This window comes from Siphateles boraxobius, unplaced genomic scaffold (genome assembly GCF_051911475.1).
Source record: "Siphateles boraxobius isolate OS27281-9 unplaced genomic scaffold, OSU_SipBor_1 16, whole genome shotgun sequence".
Lineage (NCBI taxonomy): Eukaryota > Metazoa > Chordata > Actinopteri > Cypriniformes > Leuciscidae > Siphateles > Siphateles boraxobius.
This window is the reverse complement of record NW_027508766.1, coordinates 2,703,805-2,722,649: the sequence shown is the minus strand read 5'-3', so window position 1 is coordinate 2,722,649 and position 18,845 is coordinate 2,703,805. Positions and strand designations below refer to the sequence as shown.

Sequence of the window (18,845 nt, the reverse complement as noted above, 5' to 3'; positions counted from 1 at the left end):
TTAATTTCATCCATTCAAGGAAAAAGACAAAAAGACTGAGAGAGATTCATTGATCACAATCAAGCTGATTGGATATCATTACCCAGTGACCTACTATATACAGTCTCAAACAAATGGAAAAAGTTATAAAACACAGTTTTAAAAAGGCCTAATGAATTGAAATGTCCCTTTTCTCTGGAATAATCTACAGCTCCTGTTCTTCAAATATGAAATGTATTTTCATGAAGGATAAGTATGCTGTAAATTAACTGATAAAGTCAGCATGCAATAAGCTGTGCTTCGATTACTTCTGATCCATTATCCATCGCTGACTGCAAATCACATGAAAATGAATTCAATTAGTGAAAGCCCACAGGGAGAGAGAGAGGAAGACCTTAAGAGAGGGAGACCTCTTAATGCAGATCAGAGAGATAAACACCCTAATAATTCATCAATAATTCATCAGCGAGTGTCCTAGAAGGAGAGAGAGATCAAGGAGAGATGCAAAGTTGACTGCATTACTTCAGTAAAGTTCCCTACAGATGATTTAAAGACACATGCATTCTTTCTTTTTCTCTCTCAAAGCAGTCTTAAAAATGTTTCAGCTGCTATAAAACTACATTACCATTACAACTCAATATATCTAAAGATTCAGAGCTTCACACACAAACAGGGTCCAAAATCAACACTTGTCAGGTGCCATATTCTAGTAAGAATTGGCTTGGGCGAGTAAATAAAACTGGTGAGTTACTCTTCAGTTAGCTGGCAACTGACTCAAGCTGAATAAAGCAATGTGAGAGATTTAAATAAAAGTAAATTCAAACCGTGTCTGAGTTAATCTTTTGAGATTGAGATGAAAATGTACCTTTTGAAGTTTGTTTAAAATTATAATTTTTCTCCAGATCTGCATGTGTTTCGACACAGGATTTTTCTCGCATTAAGGCATCAAAACAGAAATAATATTTTTTTTTTTACACACATATATCTCACACAGTCTTTCGATAATGTGCAAGTGAAAAACAGCTAAATAATTATTGTCAAAGGGACAAAAATTTATAATTTAATAAAATTAGTGCAATTGCAGTTTTATGGCCTTTAGGAATATTTATTGCCATTTTTCTCATTTCACTCACCAATGGCAGATGTAGCAAAAAGGTAATTCTGGACCCAGTATACGCACATACACTGGTCTATTGTGCGGAAATATGAGCACTCCAGCTGGCAAAAGCTTAAATTATATTCTGTGCTGTAGATGGCTTAATAGTCAATTGTGTAATTTAAGCCATCTGTCATGTTATATCACATCAAATCAAATCAAATTTTACATATCACCACACGACCAGGGCCAGTAGAATTTGTTTCCACGACTTAAAGGGACAACCTAGGGTAAGATGACTTACTCCTTGCAGTGATCGAGCCAGCAAACTTCTCATTACTATGCCTGGGCTGTAAAGGAATAGCTCACCCAACAATGTCATTATTGAAATGTAAATCATTCTTGTCTGCTAAGGTCATTTCAGGTCATTTTGTGAACAAATTGTTCTTTTGAGTCAGTTCTTTTCCATGATTGATCTAAGTGACTGTGAGTTTCACAAATCAAACTGAATGATTCGCTCACAAATTGGACTGATTCGGTTCACAACTGGATGATTCACAGCAGTTCTCTGCCCACTGGAGGGGAAGAAAAGTCACTTAAATTTTGGCCTGTTCCACACATAAAAATCACACATAAAATATAGTAAAAGTTCAAAAGACTTGGAAAATAGCGCACAAGTCGTAATGACTACTATACACTGCTTTTTTGATGTTTTTAGACAGTTGTGTGGTCACAATTAACTACTGTAAAATGCAAAAAGAATTTCCAAAATTTGAACAAAATGTAAAATTGGTTGTTGCAGAGAAGAATGAAAATCCTAACGATTTGGAACAACATGAGGGTAATTAAATTATTAATTTTGGGGTGAACTATCTCTATAACCAACCACTATACATTCCATAAGAATAGAGCAGATATGAATTACCTCCCAGGGTCATCCCAGCCTCAAAACACCTCCTCAAACGGCAGGATGGGCAGTTCTTCCTTCTCAGTTTATCTATGGTGCAGTCATTCCTGCTAGCGCAGAGATACTTCTGCTTCCCTAAGAGAGAGAAACAGATGTTCTTCAGAAGTTTTAACTTTAAGACAGTTGGCAGCCAAAGTAAAGCTTCAGAAAGGACAGAGCTGAGAGCATCCCATTTACATCAAGATAAAACCTAAATCAGAATAAAAATAGAGAACACACACACACAGAATGCTCCAATTAGAGGAGCTGTTAACGTGGCAAGCCAGTCTGATAGGTCACAGCCCTCACTCTGGGAACCTGACGACAGCCAAATGAAGAGTGCAGTGAGATTTGAAAAGAGGTTCTGCGGTGTGTGTGTGTGTGTGTGTGTGTAGTAACCTACACAACTGCAGTCAGGTCTGACATAAAATTACAATGAGACGTGACAGACATCCACTGCCAGACATATATACAATTAAAACAAAAACAGAAAAAAAAAACTGCAGTAAAGCCTAATCAACAATAAATCAAGCACAAAAGCAACACAATCAAAATGTATAATGCATTAAATAATGCAATAAATAAGATTTACAAAAATAACACACACCACAATAATCAGATTTTACATAATGCATTTAACTGTAATTAGGTTTTGCATGCAATCATTTTATAAGGCTGAAGAGTGTCATTTTTAAATACTTTTTGTCTGTGCCCAGGAAACCTGTTTGAAAACAGTGATTCTTTTTTGCAATTGATCCTATGCACACCTCACCTTACAAATTGCACAAATTCAGAAAGCCCTCTATAACCTTGCAGATCGATCTAAAATTTTTCATAAATGACAATAAGGAGGCCAGTATAAGACTTCTCCTCTTAGTATATTGTCCCACGTCACTCTCTGTCTCAAACTGACACCTGTTGAAACAGTATAATAGTGTGATATTTCTGTATTTGATTAAACTGAGGTACATTTTTACTCCTCTTAACTTTCATAAATTGTTTTGTTCCACAATCTCTGTGGGTGTTCAAAGCAAAAAGGTCATCAGTTTATCAGAAGAGTGTGTTATACTCTGCAACTTAAACTAGATTTATTTTCATGATGAACATTGGTCTATATAGCCTAAACATTATTAATTAAACTTTGTTATATAGCTGTTTTCTATTTTAACCCTCTGGGGACGGATTGGGCGGTACCACCCAAAATGGCATACTTTTACAAATGTGTAATTATCTTAAAAACTATTAATGATAGAGAGGTGCGGTCTTTTTTACCGTCTTCCTCAGATTCCACTGAAAACAGTGATAACAAACTTACCCGGCTTGTATACACACTTCCTTGTTGCGCAATACCACTACGTCAAAGGCCAATGAAATCGATGTTGTTTGGCAGATTCACGGGCAACAACCAATGGAAAAATTGCCGATGGAGGAATATTTTTCTTACCCAGTCAGAGGAAGGTTACCATGACGTATTCTAGTAAAATTGGAAGACTCTGTAACCTTGCAAGGGGTGGTACTATATACTATTACGCAAACAGCGTTGAGTGGCAGAGACGACAGAAAGCGAACGGACACGTCGAGTTTAAACAAGGCTTTACGGAGCGAGAGCGCTCAGAGATTTGAGAGAGAGACCGAACAATTATAATATATATATATATATATATATATATATACATAAAATTATAGCATTATTTATTGTTTTAGCACTTTTATGATGGTAAGCAGTAAACGATTTACGGTGGAACAACCTCTGGAACAATTACTGGAGAGTGACAAGGAGAAAGCATTGCTTTAAAAATTCTAAGCATTCCTAAGTAAAACGCCTGGGACTATTTGTAAATAAAGTTCAATTTTTCATTGTTCTTTACACATTTTATTTAAAAATTACACATGTCTGTCAAGCAAATGCTTTGACAAATATATTTTTTGTTCAAAAACTGTTCACTATTGTTGTGTGACTTGGATTTCGCGTTTGTCGAGGCAGCGCGTTCTAGATCAAAGGTCTACATTGCAATACAGAATCTAGTTGCTCGGATCTCGCGTTTGCCGAGGCAATGCGTAGATTACGTGTTTACTTTGCAATAAAGATTCTGTGTGAGTGCGAGGCATGAACAGTCGCTCCTGAGGGTGCTGGCTGTGTTCATTGAGAAATATCTCGACGCGTATATCCGTGCACTGTCGGATGTTTCAGCCTCGCACCTGTTGACTTTCTTCTTGTTTTGGAAGCCAAATATATTGTGAATGACTCGAATCTCGCGTTGCCGAGGCAGCGTGTGGATTACGAGACCGTATAGCCTATCACAAAACAGTATTGTCTGGTAATTATGGCTGCATTTAATTTTAAGAAATTAAAATGATGAAATATTTCTGACTTTTGAATAGCCTATCGGAAGTTAGATATTTTAATTCAGCCTACCATTCAGACCGTGTTTCACTTATACAGTGTTTATGGCTACATTTATTTCTGAGGAATTAAAATGATAAGCAGCGAACGCAGGCTTGCGGCCATGCAGTGTTCCTTCTGCACATCAAAAATCGTTTTTCGATTCTTCCCTGCCGGTCCTCCGCTTCAGGGTATCGAAAACGAGACAAAAATAACAGGGCTATCCCCCCCCGTAGAGGGACGAGCGAGAATTGCTCTTCCGCGGAGCCCTCAAAAAATCGATGTTTGTATCCAGCGTCAAGTGCGCTTCGGGACACATCGGTTTTCAGCGAATGCAGTGTCCGCTCCAATGGCTTGCGGCCAGGCAGTGCTCATGTTCGCCCATCGGAAACGGTTTTTGATTATTCCCTGCCGGTCCTCCACTTTAGGGTGTCGAGAACAAAACCGAAAGAGCCTCCCTCATGGGAGCCCTCAGGAAGTTGATGTCTGTATCCCGCCATTAAGTGCGCTTCGGGACACATCGGTTTCCAGCGAACGTACGCTGCTCTGTCTGCCCCACAGGCTTGCGGCCAGGCAGCAATCGCGTCCGCCCATCGAGAATCGTTTTCGGTCAAACCCTGCCGGAGATCCGCTTCAGGGGGTCGAGAACGAATCCCGATTGGTACCCGAAGCCAGGCTCGAGAGCCTGGTTCCTTTGGTAAAATATTTCGATGCATGGAAAAATCTCACGAATATTTCACCTTGGGCCCTGCGCACCATTCAAAAGGGGTACAGGCTGCAGTTCGGTTTATGCCCACCAAGGTTCAACGGGGTGGTCTGGACTGCAGTCAACCCAGTGCAGTGTCGGGTATTGGAACAGGAAGTAAACTCCCTGCTGGTAAAGGAGGCTATAGAACATATTCCTCCACCGGACAGGGAGTCCGGGTTTTACAGCCGCTACTTTATAGTTCCCAAAAAGGATGGGGGGTTCCGTCCAATAATAGATTTCAGACACTTGAATCTTTCTCTGAGGAGATTCAGGTTCAAGATGCTCACTATTCCCACAATCGTGAGTCAAATTCAATCCGAGGATTGGTTTGTCCCGATAGATCTAAAGGATGCTTACTTCCAAATATCCATCCTTCCATCTCACAGGAAGTTCCTGAGGTTCGCTTTCGGGGGTGAAGCGTACCAATATCGGGTTCTTCCGTTCGGCCTAGCTCTCTCCCCACGCACATTTACCAAATGTATGGATGCAGCACTAGCACCGCTGAGGCTCCAGGGCATCAGGGTGCTCAATTATATCGACGACTGGCTGATTCTGGCCCAGTCACAAGAGCTGGCGGTTCAGGATCGAGTTGTCGTCCTCGCCCACATTCAAAGCCTGGGGTTGAGACTCAACACGAAAAAGAGCGTGTTGACACCAGCCCAGAGAACTACGTTCCTGGGAGTGGTGTGGGACTCGGTCACGATGCGGGCACGATTGTCTCCTGCACGGATCGAGTCCATTCTGGCCACAATGTCCAGGATAAAGTTAGGCCAAGCCATTACTGTGAAACATTTTCAAAGAGTGTTGGGGCTCATGGCAGCAGCATCCAACATTATTCCATTTGGGCTACTGCACATGAGGGCCCTCCAGTGGTGGTTGAAAACCAAGGGGTTCTCCCCGAGGGGGGACCCGTTCCGCATGATCAGGTTTACGCGCAGATGCCTTCGTTCCCTATCTATGTGGAAAAAAGCTTGGTTTCTGTCCCAAGGTCCAGTGTTGGGAGTGTCACGTCCCCGGAAAACCGTTTCGACAAACGCCTCCCTCACGGGCTGGGGCGCGGTCATGGACGGCCGCTTTACGACAGGCCTATGGCAGGACCATCATTCCTCCTGGCACATAAACTGCCTGGAGATGTTGGCGGTGCTCCGAGCTCTGAGGAGCTTCCTGCCGGACCTCAAAGGTCATCATGTCCTTGTGAGGTCAGACAATATGTCGGTTGTGGCCTATATAAACCATCAGGGGGGTCTGAGGTCTCGCCCTCTATGCAGACTGGCGCATCAGATCCTCCTGTGGTCCCAGGGGAAGCGGTTATCTCTACGAGCAACATACATCCCAGGGAGTCAAAATCAGGGATCAGACATCCTGTCGAGACAGGGGCTGAGGCCAGGGGAATGGAGACTCCACACGAGGTGGTGGAGTCAATATCTCAGAGGTTTGGCCCAGTGGAAGTGGACCTATTCACGTCTCGAGAGACGAACCACTGTCCACTGTGGTTTTCCCTCACTCATCCAGCCCCGCTGGGGTTGGATGCCATGGTGCAGACGTAGCCGAGGCTGCGTCTGTATGCATTTCCCCCGATCGCTCTGCTCCCGGGAGTTCTAGAGAGGGTCCTTCGCGACAGGATCAGTCTACTGCTGGTAGCCCCGTTGTGGCCGGCCCGAGTATGGTTCTCAGACATTGTATCGCTCCTAGACGGCCCTCCGTGGGAGATTCCCCTCAGGAGGGACCTGCTGACACAGGCAGAGGGCTCAATATTTCACCCTCGGCCCGAGCTATGGAAGCTGTGGGTCTGGCCCCTGAGGGGGCACAGTACCTAGAGGCCGGCCTATCAGCTGGAGTAGTGGAGACCATACTCAGCTCTAGAGCTCCCTCCACGAGGAAATTGTACGGATTAAATTGGAATGTCTTTACCAATTGGTGTAGAGGGCGTGAGGTGGATCCAGTTAACTGCCCAGTGGCTTCAGTTCTGGAGTTCCTCCAAGATCGCTTTTCAGCTGGTCTTAACCCCGTCCACACTCAAGGTGTACGTGGCTGCCATTGCGGCTTTCCACGCTCCTCTGGGTGATGGGCCTCTGGGGAGACAGCAGTTGGTCATACGTTTTCTTCCGTGGGGCTTGGAGGATGAGACCTGCGGCTCGTTCCAGGGTTCCCACATGGGGCTGGCCGAAGCCCCCTTCGAACCATTGGAGTCGGCTGAGGCCAAGAACCTTCCCTGAAGGTGTTTTTTCTGTTGGCCATTACTTCTCTGAGGAGGGTAGGAGATCTCAAGGCGCTCTCTATATCTAACGGGTGCCTGGAGTTTGCTCCAGGCGACATTAAAGCCATCCTACATCCTAGGCCTGGCTATTTGCCTAAGGTGCCATCTAATGCGGCACGGCCTACGGTTCTGCCGGCTTTTCATCCTCCACCTCACGTGACGGCGGATGAGGAGAGACTTCATCTGCTCTGCCCTGTCAGAGCTCTAAAAATTTACATTCAGAGGTCCTCTTCATGGCGGAAGTCGGACCAGTTGCTGGTGTGTTTCGGGTCGCCCAAGAAGGGTCTTCCCGCCTCCAAACAGACCCTCAGCAACTGGATTGTCCATGCTATTTCTTTGGCCTACCAGGTGCGTAGTTTGGCTTCACCTTTGGCCGTGAGGGCTCATTCAACCAGAGGCATGGCGTCCTCTAGAGCCCTTCTCGCGGGGGCCCCGATCCAGGAAGTCTGCGATGCAGCTGGATGGACCACCCCTCATAACTTTATTAGGTTCTATAGCCTGGACATTCCGTCAATACCTCCTCGGGTTACGACTGTAACCCTTGTTCCCTGAGAAAGGGAACGAGGACTGCGTCCCTTCGCCACGCCTTCCCCTGCCTGGGAGCGCTTGCTTCATCACAGAAGCTGACATCTCATGTGTGCCGGCGTCCTTTATAGCTTCCGCTTGTATGCCGTCACACATTACGTCATGACGCAACACCAATCAGAGATTGGCTTAGTTTCATTCATACTTCAGAGGCGCTACGCTGAGGGTCGTTCCCCCAAAGTGTCAATCGACGCAGTCCTCGTTCCCTTTCTCAGGGAACAAGGGTTACAGTCGTAACCCGAGGACGTTTATGAGCCCAAATGTAAAAATAGAGAAAACGGACCAAAAAGAGCTTAGTCCCCAGTGGTTTAATACATTTTGTAATGTAATTTATTCCTGCTCAATAAACATTTCTTACTCCATTTTCAATGGGGAGAGGAAATAAATAAGATACATGAATAATGCTCAAGTCGATGGTTAAGTCTCTTTGTGTGAGTATCACTGATTACTGATATTTTTATGGCAAGTCTTTGCACACATCACAGCCAATTCTGTACTTTCTAAGGTTGTACGTATTCGATTTTCACTGCAACACATTCTTTTGGGTTGCATAACAGGGAAAGAATGTGTCCCTAATTTGTGTACAGTTAAGACATAAAGTGTTGCCTACTTGCTCTCTCTCTCTCTCTCTCTCTCTCTCTCTCTCTCTCTCTCTCTCTAACTGAATTTCTGAATGCCTGATTATTATGTGTGCCAATTGTTGCTATATTCAGTAACATTATTAAAAACAATAAAAGCTGTCCTAGACACATGGTCAAAAGTATATACCTTCGTGAAAACACTAGAGCGGCATTTAATGTGGCTTTAATGACAGTTTAAAGCTGTAGTTAAAAGTTCTAATTAAAGTGAATACAGTCTTCACATACGGTGAATATATTTATCCGTTAATACAATCCAAAGCCAGACTTGTGTTATAATGGGTGTGTTTTTGTTACCCTCAGCAGCTCTCTTGAAGAACACTTTGCAGCTTCCGCAAGTGAGGGCTCCATAGTGACATCCAGATGCTTCATCAGAGCAGATTAGGCATGTCCTTTGAGGAGGAAGGAAAAACTCCATTGGGAAAATGTCACTCCTCCCTCCATCAAACCTAAAAATAAAAACACAGCATAAACTAATGGCATGACAAAACACTGACATAAATGTTCTGTTCTCTTTTATATCAGCAGAGGAAAACAAATATACTGCAAACATGGAACTTGTTCTTTCACTGTAATGTCAATTGTGAGGAACAAATATGTGATCCATTATCAGTAATTTGAACAGGACAAGCATACCAGCTCTCATCCAAACAAGCACAGAGATATAAGAGTAATGGGTCCGTATTTGTATGCACATGTACATGTGCATTCACATAATTGAACAGAATAAAAAATAGTGTAGGTAGGTCGCAGTTAAATATCTCTAAAGTTTTACATTAATTGTCCAGTGTGCGGCTGTTAAATTAGAAATGTAATTTGCAGGTCCAGCACTCAGAGATAATATTCCCTATGAAAATGCACAATTGAAAGATGGTACGTGTGCCTGTGTGTGTCAGTGGCCAAATGATGGTGGTAAGTAGAGGTGACTTTATCCTAATGCAAGTGCCAGGTCTCTAAAGAAGGGTAATAACTGCTTTATTGCTTTAAGGAATGATGGAAAGATTCTGAGTTAAAGAGAGTCATTCAGTATCATTATTCTGTTCTGATGATGGCAGCCAATTCTGTCACCACACACATAGTGAGAAAGGAAAAGTGAACGAAATGACTGAGATTAGGAGAAGGGCATATTTCTGATATTTTCTTGGCTGTCTAGAACAAGTGGTCAAACTCTGTACATTTACATCTTTGTGTAAAGGAGAGAGTACAATAAAAAAAGAAAAGAAACTTGCAACGGAGAGCTAAGGCGATGCATTATGTCAGTCCAAACCTATAAAAAATAAAAAAAACTCATTGAAATCTCACTGTCACCTTTCTTTTCCTCTTTTCTCCTCTGTTTTCACCTGGTGGTTTGGTGCTGATGGTTCATACCATTCCCGAGAGTCTAACAAGTCTAACCAACAGGAAATGTATTATGGGAAAATGACTGTTCACTTAAACTTGAAAACATCCCTCAAAGATTAGTTTGTCCTTTGTGTGCATTAGATTTGAGATTTTTTATTTACCAAACATCTATAGAATAAAACTTTGTTTTCCCCTATTGTACAATTTTTTTTACTAACTTTAATTTATATTAATTTAACAGTATAGAGTAATACACAGCCTTGTTAACCAACAATATGGACTGAAACTAGGGCTGTGCGAGTAATCCATAATTGATTTTCGATTTCGATTTTGGCTTCCAACGATTATGAAAACAAGATAATTGATTTAAAATGATTATTGTGCCACTGCCACATTCAGTGGTGCCCTTTCGTTCCTCCCTAAGCCAAACTTAACATCCAAACCAGCTAAATAAGTGAGTGTTGTAAAATGCAGTCTACTGTTGCTAAACTGCGATAAGTGCCCGATTAAACAGTGTCACTAAAAGCGCATTAAGCTGCGAAAGAGACCCTGTTCAAATAAGCAAAGTATACTGTGGGCTTCTGATTGAGCCTGAACGGTCAAATAGCTTACACACAAAATGTCAAAATGCTGTTTTGGTAGGTATCCTCGTAAACATGGTCAGTTTTGTCTTAAGTGCATATATATATATATATTAAACCCAGAGGGCATATATTTATTCAATTGAATTGCAGTAGGGCTGCACGATTATTCGGAATTAAACCGCACATGATTTAGCAAAGGCTGCAATTACTTTATGCGCAGCTTGTCAGTGCAGCACGGCTCTGTGATCAGTAGTAAATTCTGCTCCATCTGAAAGCCAGAGGGCACTCGCGCGCAGAAAGAGAGTGTTCAGCCTAACAGTCGTTAAGTGTGTCCCAGCTTGACTCGTCATGGGTAAATTTCAACCGAGGATTTTATTTTATTTTATGAATTTAAGCAAGGAATCGTGACAGCCCTAGAAACAACACATGGTTTACCACATTTTCTGTGCTGATTGAATGGGAAAAATCTATGTAATTCTGCCAAAAAGATTTTATAATGGTTCAATGTGTTAACAGAAGCTGAGCTAATATTGAAATGTCCTACCATATTATGTGTAACTGAAAACACATGAGACAAAATATTGAACAATTGAAACACATGTAGGAACTCATGTAAATCACAGCATTAGCATCTGCTGTGGAGATTTCTGTGGAATTCTGGGCAGACTCCAGGGGACTCCTGCAAATGGATAAAATCTCTCTAATGTTGTATATGAGTTCTGGCATTCTTTGGAGGCATTTTGTTTGTTTCACTAACACTACTGACCAGCTAGCTGTGGCACTTTCCAAAAAAGCCATATCAATCACAGGGTCTGGGTGTCTCTCAATATCAGCATTATATCCGCTATTGCTTTGACCTCATGCAGTGGCGTCTTTAAGAAGGTCACTCCGGCTAAAAATACAAACACATTGAGGTTCCGAGTAAGAGCAGTCACACCACACATGCTAAAGTGGTGTTGGTTTGCTCACACTTTCTATTTTCACTGACACGTTCTTTAGTCTTCCTCATTACTGTAGATTAGACATAACTTGATAGCTTAACAACACTCAAATGACATTTTTCCAATACTAAATGGGGAGCATGTGTTTATCTTCAACTTTGTTCAATAAATGTATTGCCATTCTACGTGCTTCTGGAAGATTTGCGTTAATTTTCCATGCTGCCTTTTAGTTGCACAGTAGTTATATAAATGTTATGTGTTAGGTTTATATTAGCGTCAACTGTATACAGACAAAATATACATCATTTTCCAAATTGTAAAATTCACATTAGTGGAATAGTTCTCCCACAAATTAACTCATGTTGTTCCACAACTTAATGACTTTATATTTTTATTTGTTATGTTTCAGTGTTTTTTGTCTATATAATGAAAGCCAATGGGGTCCAATTTTGTGTTAGACCCCATCAACTTAATTCAATGTACGGACAAAAACAACAGACAAATTCTTCAAAATATCATTTGTGATCGTGTGTGTGTGTGTGTGTGTGTGTGTGTGCGTGTGTGTGCGTGTGTGTGTGTTGTTATTACTGATAAAAATAGAGACAGGGAGGATGAAGTTAAAATCATGTAGGTTTATGTGTTTGTGTGTGAGAAGGGGACAGCATCACAACCAAGAAGTTGATTGGACACACAGTACAGACATAACTATACTCAGTGACATGAGGTGTCAAGGGTACATACAAGGACAAACACATATCACTAAACCAAGTGCACACAAACACTCACAGGCACGCCCTATCTTTTACATTTTCCCTCCCTTTATTTCTTTCTCTTTTTCACACGCTTACCGTCAGAACAGTCTGGCACAGACTGAAGAAATAATGAAATACACTCTCACATGGATAAACATTTATGAATGATTTACAAATTACTTCATAGTAATTTTAAGATGTATGCTCGGTGTCATTATGTTTTTGGTTCAGTCAGTTGGTCTGTGTTCATGTTCATGAGTTCCCGTCATTCATCTGTGACCTCGTTAATGATCTCATTAGTTCCCTTTGTTTTTTTACCACATATTTAACCCCTGAGTTCTCCTTTAGTCTCTGTCCATTCTCACCTATGTTTTACGTGGTGTGGATTTGATCATCACTACTCCTGTTGTGCGCTTCAATTAACACACCATATTACACATAGACTACACAAAGACAAACGTTTTACTTTCTTTCTCTATCTCTCTCTCTCTTTCGTTTACCAAAATGTTCACCTCCAAAAAAATACTGTAATTTCTGTCAAAATCATTTGCTCAACCTCGTATCTTTAGAAACCTTTAGAGAACATAAAATAAGTTATATATACCAGGATGTTCAGAAAGTTATTTCCCATACAACAGGGAACAATGACCATAGCTGTCCAGCAAGATTTAAATTTTCAGTTACTAACAACTTAAAGAAACAAAAAGTTATTGTATGACTCTATTTTCACAGTACAGGACAAATCAACTTGACATAAATTAAAAACAGAATTTTACTGGGTTTTTATAAGTCATATATAAATCATTTATAAATTAATAATGTAATATGACAGAACCAATATGATTTCATTACATACATTTTTTTTAAGGTTTTTAAGTAGATCCTTCAGGCATGCAGTTGGCTGCTGCATAGTATATTGAGTTTGTATGATATATCATACAGGAGCAACAACAACTGAAGCACTGAGGTTTAAATAGACAGGTTAACAAGGGGCTGATGAGGGACAGGTGTCTTTGATTTGTTGTCATAGGAACTAATGAGGTAACTATGGTGTAAAACAAGGTACAGGGCAAAACAGGAACCAAACACAGGAAGTAACCACAGAAACAATGGGAACTAAGAATGCACTTCAACATAAAAGTCCTTACAAAAAAGAGGAGACAGTACAGAGATTGTGAAAATATCGAAATATATTATGTGGTGTTTTACTCAGTGCATAAATCATAAGTTTGCGCTACAAATAATCCTTTTGAGCTGTAAAATTTCGTTTATGTTCTATTTTGTAAGTCAAGAGAATAAGGGACCGGGGCTTAGGCTCGTCCACTCCTGACAGCAAAATGTTAATATTTGCATGACTTTCTAACATTTGTATGTAAGCATGCTTGACCAATGGAAAGGCGATATAAATAAAACATATTATTATTATTATTAAATGTACATTTAATACGTTTTTAAAATATCCTTTATATGCGTGTTCCCGATCTGTTCTAGTTAAGCAAAACACATAAAGCACTAAACACGTAAACTTAATATGAAATGCATGACGAAAAAGTGTGTAATATATCACAAAAAACCACAACTTCGATTATTCTGTTTATATTAATTCCAACTCTCCTGCCATCTAGCTTTAATATGAGTCATGAGGACTCTTCACCCTGGGTCACATGACCATCAACGATTAACTTACTTCCTTGAAGTGACCATTGCATATTCCATTTGCTAACTGACTTGTTTGGAACGCCCCTACAAATGGCGTCCCCTTCCAGAAATGCCCTTGAAGGGTGCAAAAACGCTATTTGGAATTCGCCCTGTTACATAGACCAGATTGGGCTTTATGCAAGTGAGTCTCTGCTAAACTTCACAGACTTCAGGGAACTGGTATTGCCGCGCACATGTGTGCCCGACAGGTGGAGCACAAAAGAATAGGATGTGCCATAATTCTAACAAAAATAAACATTTTGCAAAAATATTTATCAAAAGATATAATTAAAGATAACTTGTCAATGGTGGGGAAAAAGTTAAATGTGCCATTTTAAAATCCATATACAAAGCCTTGAAGTTTAAATGTTTACAGTCAGAACAATTGAGAGGAGAGACATAGAAACAGAAATTTGTCCTAAAGAAACTTAAATTCACTTTATATATTTCAACATATTTAATAAATTAACTTTCACTTCATTTCCTATAATGAATTGCATGTGTTGAAATTCTATGAAATACAATTCAATAAATTTTCTGTCATTCCAATCTAACTTCATGTGGGGCGCCGTGTGGTCAGTTTAAATCACTTGCTTTGCAGTTTAAAGATTTTAGGGTCCTTCATTAGGCTGTAAACACGTTCTGAGTCCATGTGTAAGGTGACTGTGATGTGCGAAGTGTAACAGGTTTTTAGGTGATGTGACGGTGTGTTTGCGTGTTTCTTGTGATGTTTCCAAGAGGTGATTAGGTGTACAGGTAATTTAGGGGTCTCAGGTTAAGCTAACAACTCAGATTTGTCACTTACTTCATCAACACTCACTGAAAAAAAAAAAAAAACTTCCCCAAAGAGTCAAATCTTACAGTAACACACATACACTTGGATCCAATTAATTAAATGTGGCCCTTATTTCAAAACATCCATCCAGTGTGTGTGTGTTCTGTGTGTCAGGTATGTTTAAAAAACAAAGCAATAATGACCCAAGAGAAAACCCTCACGGCGGCCCTGATTAAATCCTTCTAGCAAAGACCTCTGGTAAAACACAGCTGGGAGGGCCTGATCTGCTCCAGAAGGGGGGAGGGGGTTCTGCATTCAGAGATTTGTGTAATGTTACTAAGAGACATTCATGCTTAAGACATCAGTTACATCAGACTTACAATATGAGGGACAGTGACTTTTGATAAGCTGAGAAAAGTTTGACATTGCAGGCTGAATTAAAGTTTGGGAGCAAGCCCTTTCAGGCATTACTTAGGACAAGAAACAGCATGTAAAAACAAAAGAGTTATGAATGAGGAAACAATCAAATCCTGTTTTAGAACAAAATCAATCTTGTGCAACTCAAGGCATGTTCTATGATTACTGCAATCACAGATCGAACAGCCAGGGGGTTAATGTAAGTAGTGCATTTCTCACATAACATTCCATTTTGAAAATGATATCAACCTTAAATTTGACTATTTTTGAGCTTCTCTGTAAATAAAAACATCACACACACAGCCATGTGGTTGCTAAGCCCATTAAAGCATGTGTGAAGCAGAGAGCAGTACTGCTAAAAAGTTTCACATACAGTATGACAAAAATCTTTGTCACTATTCTTGAAATATGCAAATAAGCACCAGTGGCGATGAAATGACAACACGGAGGGCTATAACCCAAAATTATTCTCGTGGCTTTTAGCCAGCTGAGTGAGTTTGTGCACGTACAATTCTTTGGGATTTGTGTGTCCATGCCAATCTTTTGTTTTCTGGAATACCTGCATTGGTTTCTATGGCAATGACATTGCGATGGTATGCATACAGTACGTCAAAAACAACAACAACAACAGCCACAACCGCAACCAGATTCAATCATAGGCTCGTTCTTACGTACTAACGCACATTCGCACATGCACACTCTTCAAAAACGGTGCTTAAAATCTCTTGACGAACTAAAAGACGTAAATGGCATTTGTGTGTATTCTAAAAAAAATATATAGATTGTACCTTGAGTGTCAGCTTGCTTATTTGGCTCAAAATAAGGATGTATTAAGTCCACATGTCTTGTAGACAAGAAACTATGCTTGTAACCACAGGTCGAGAGCTGTCGTTCCAACCACACAAATTTGCGAAGCTGTTCGCGAATGTTCGTTGGAACTATTGTTTCGTATTTTTTGCCATTCACACCAGCTAAATCTGATCTGATTTCAATCAGATATGCACAAAAAAATCTGATTTGGACCGACAGTGTGAACGTAGCCTACAAGACATCTTAATAAAATAATTAACTCTTTCGGAAATGTCAATCATTTATGAGACAAGGCTTTCCCGCAATTACGGAAATTGACTCCATCTACTCCATCTGGTTTGATCATCGTGCTGATTCTGATCCAGACGTAACGTTAGTCTTTGACAAAAACGTGATTTTCTCAGCTTTTTGCTCAAAATGTTGCTTTTTAAATAAAACGTACGTGTCTTAAACGAAACTTACACGGCGCGACACTTTTTGAGAGGGGTCATTTTTCACTGTTGCTCTGCGGTGAGGGCACAGCTGTATGTGTTACTAAGCGTGACGGTGAAGATGGATAGGTCAAACTATAATTGATAGCTGTCAAATTATATTACAGTGTTTCCCATTCATTGGTTCACAATATCAACACTGCCCGCCACAAATAGATTTTCCAAAAGGGTTTGTCATCGTTGAATAAACATGAGTAGGGCAGGATTTGGGGGCCCCTGGGCTTGAGTTTATGTTTGGGCCCTACTTACGCTACAAACATCATTATGGAGTAGCACAAATTACACAAAAATTAAAATGTGCCTTGAGGGTTCCTAGAACAATTCATATGCAACATGCCTATAGTCAAAGTTTATTGGTAGGCTAATATTAAATAGTCGTTATAATACAATATAATGCAAGATGTGCTCTCTCAGTTGAGAGAAGATCAAAACTCTAATATTTTTAAATTCATTGTCATAGCTATCTGTCCTCTAATGTCAGATTCTTAAATTTATTCAACAAATTCAATCAGAATGCAAAGACACTGTGTATGGCTATTATGACCAAATAAAAGGAAGTCGGTATAGGCCTGTCAATAAAATCCATTTTTGGATTGATACATAGGCTGTTTAGACAAGCCTTGTATAGATTTACACAGCAAATTATAATTGCATAAATTATGTTGAGATTAATGTTTTAAATGTAAAAATTGTATGTAGAAATATGAAATGGTTGAAATAAGTAGATGGGGGCAAGTCTCCATCTTAATGAGGAAGTTGAATCCTTTATTCAACCGATTCGTTAAAAAATCCTAATTCGTTTAACCTAGCAAACGACTGTATTTATGAATGGGTAGCCTAATTGAATCAATTACTCATCTGATTCGGTCAAAAATGCAGATATTTTGAGGAACAAAACAGGTGTTGCTCGGAGGCGCAGCGGTTCTGCTGTTTGTTGTTTTCTTTCACGGAGCAAAAACAGAATAGCCTATCTATAAAAGTTACTCAGTAACTTTATTGAACTGTTGTATAAATGTCACATTTGCGATCGTGCAGATGTTTGGAAAAATAGCACTCTTGCTGGTGTGATAACTCACATATCATATAAAACGGGAACTCGTGAGGCCTATATGTGTTTTTTTTTCTTTCATTTTTTCATTTTGATGACATGTAGTCGCCTATCCCTATATTGTGATGGCAGTGGAGAAAGTGCTCAAAACTCTCCAGAGCACATAATTTAGTGGGAATTAATAGAAATCATCATTCTCTGTAAAGCAATGAGACGTGAACATATGAGAATTTATTCAGATTTTTCTAAATGTGTGGTCTTCTGGACTAAAAGCCAAATTGAAGATGTTAAAAGTAGCCGATCGCAATGGAGCAGATGCTGATCAACGGTAGTGTTTTTCTATGCGAAATAAAGATACACATCAATTTGCGCCATTTGATTATGGACTCGAAGCTCTCAGTCGGAGGATATTAAGGCCCGGGTATTTTGTTCCGTGACCCCCACCCCGTCTTTCAAACTATAGCCTTTCAAACCACTCTGTGATCGCTGAAATACACTATAAAGGCACATTATAGTGTATTGGATTTTGTTTTCAAGCGCTCAAGTCACTACTTTGGGCTGATTATAGCCCTTGCTCGCAAATGGCCAGATAGTGGAAATACGGCTAATAATTTCTGGATAGCATGAAAGTTAACCGAATAAAACAAACGTACGAAAACGGGTAACGGAGGGGGCCCCCTACTGGGCGGGGACCATGGGCTGCAGCCCAGTCAAACCCAATGGTATGTCCGGCTATGAACATGAGCACTGCACGTTTCAAAGTCAAATTGTAGCGCGGGTGTTTTTATATGAATGTATCTTTGAAGGGAACTGACTGTCTTTAGAAACGTTTCAATGTCATTTTAATTCAATCTTTCTTTTTCTTTCCTGATAAAGCAGCGTTTATGAGCGATGCGCTGCTTTGTGTACAGCTGTTACAGGGGAAACCACTGTTTCTGCCACTCCTAAAGCGCCTCCTGGCTGGCACCTCTTTGTAAACAGCATCATTTTGTGGGGCCTTACAAACCTGTATTAATACTAGTGTGGAGTTTTTCTACACTGTAAATGATTTCTGTTGTTTTCACAGTATTATTGCTGTATTATCAGTGAAAGTTTACCGTAGAAACAGTTTACAGTAAGTTTCTGTCAATTTGATAGCTTTTACAGTATTGTTGCTGTATTTGCAGCTTTGTCTTACTGTAGAAACGATTTACAGGAAAGTTGCTGTCAATTTATGCTATTCTTTGAAAAAAACAAAAGAGTGGGAAAATAATTACGGTAATCCTTATATTACGGTTAAATTGATGACAAATTGATGACAAATATTCCAACAGACAAGCCCAATAGAGGAATTCTTTTTGGTTTATTGAGGTAATT

The 18,845-nt window shown here is 40.2% G+C and overlaps 1 protein-coding gene across 2 annotated transcripts in view; it reads right to left on the bottom strand.

The window, feature by feature from the left end:
* Window positions 1–18,845, bottom strand: part of ar (androgen receptor) — a 132,786-nt gene that overhangs the window by 88,897 nt on the left and 25,044 nt on the right. For both annotated transcript variants that reach the window (XM_077231102.1, XM_077231103.1), the window contains exons 2-3: window positions 8,930–9,081; window positions 2,001–2,117 (exon numbers count right to left, since the gene is read on the bottom strand). In XM_077231102.1, the coding sequence (XP_077087217.1) occupies window positions 2,001–2,117; window positions 8,930–9,081 (269 nt within the window). The remainder of the gene's footprint in view (window positions 1–2,000; window positions 2,118–8,929; window positions 9,082–18,845) is intronic.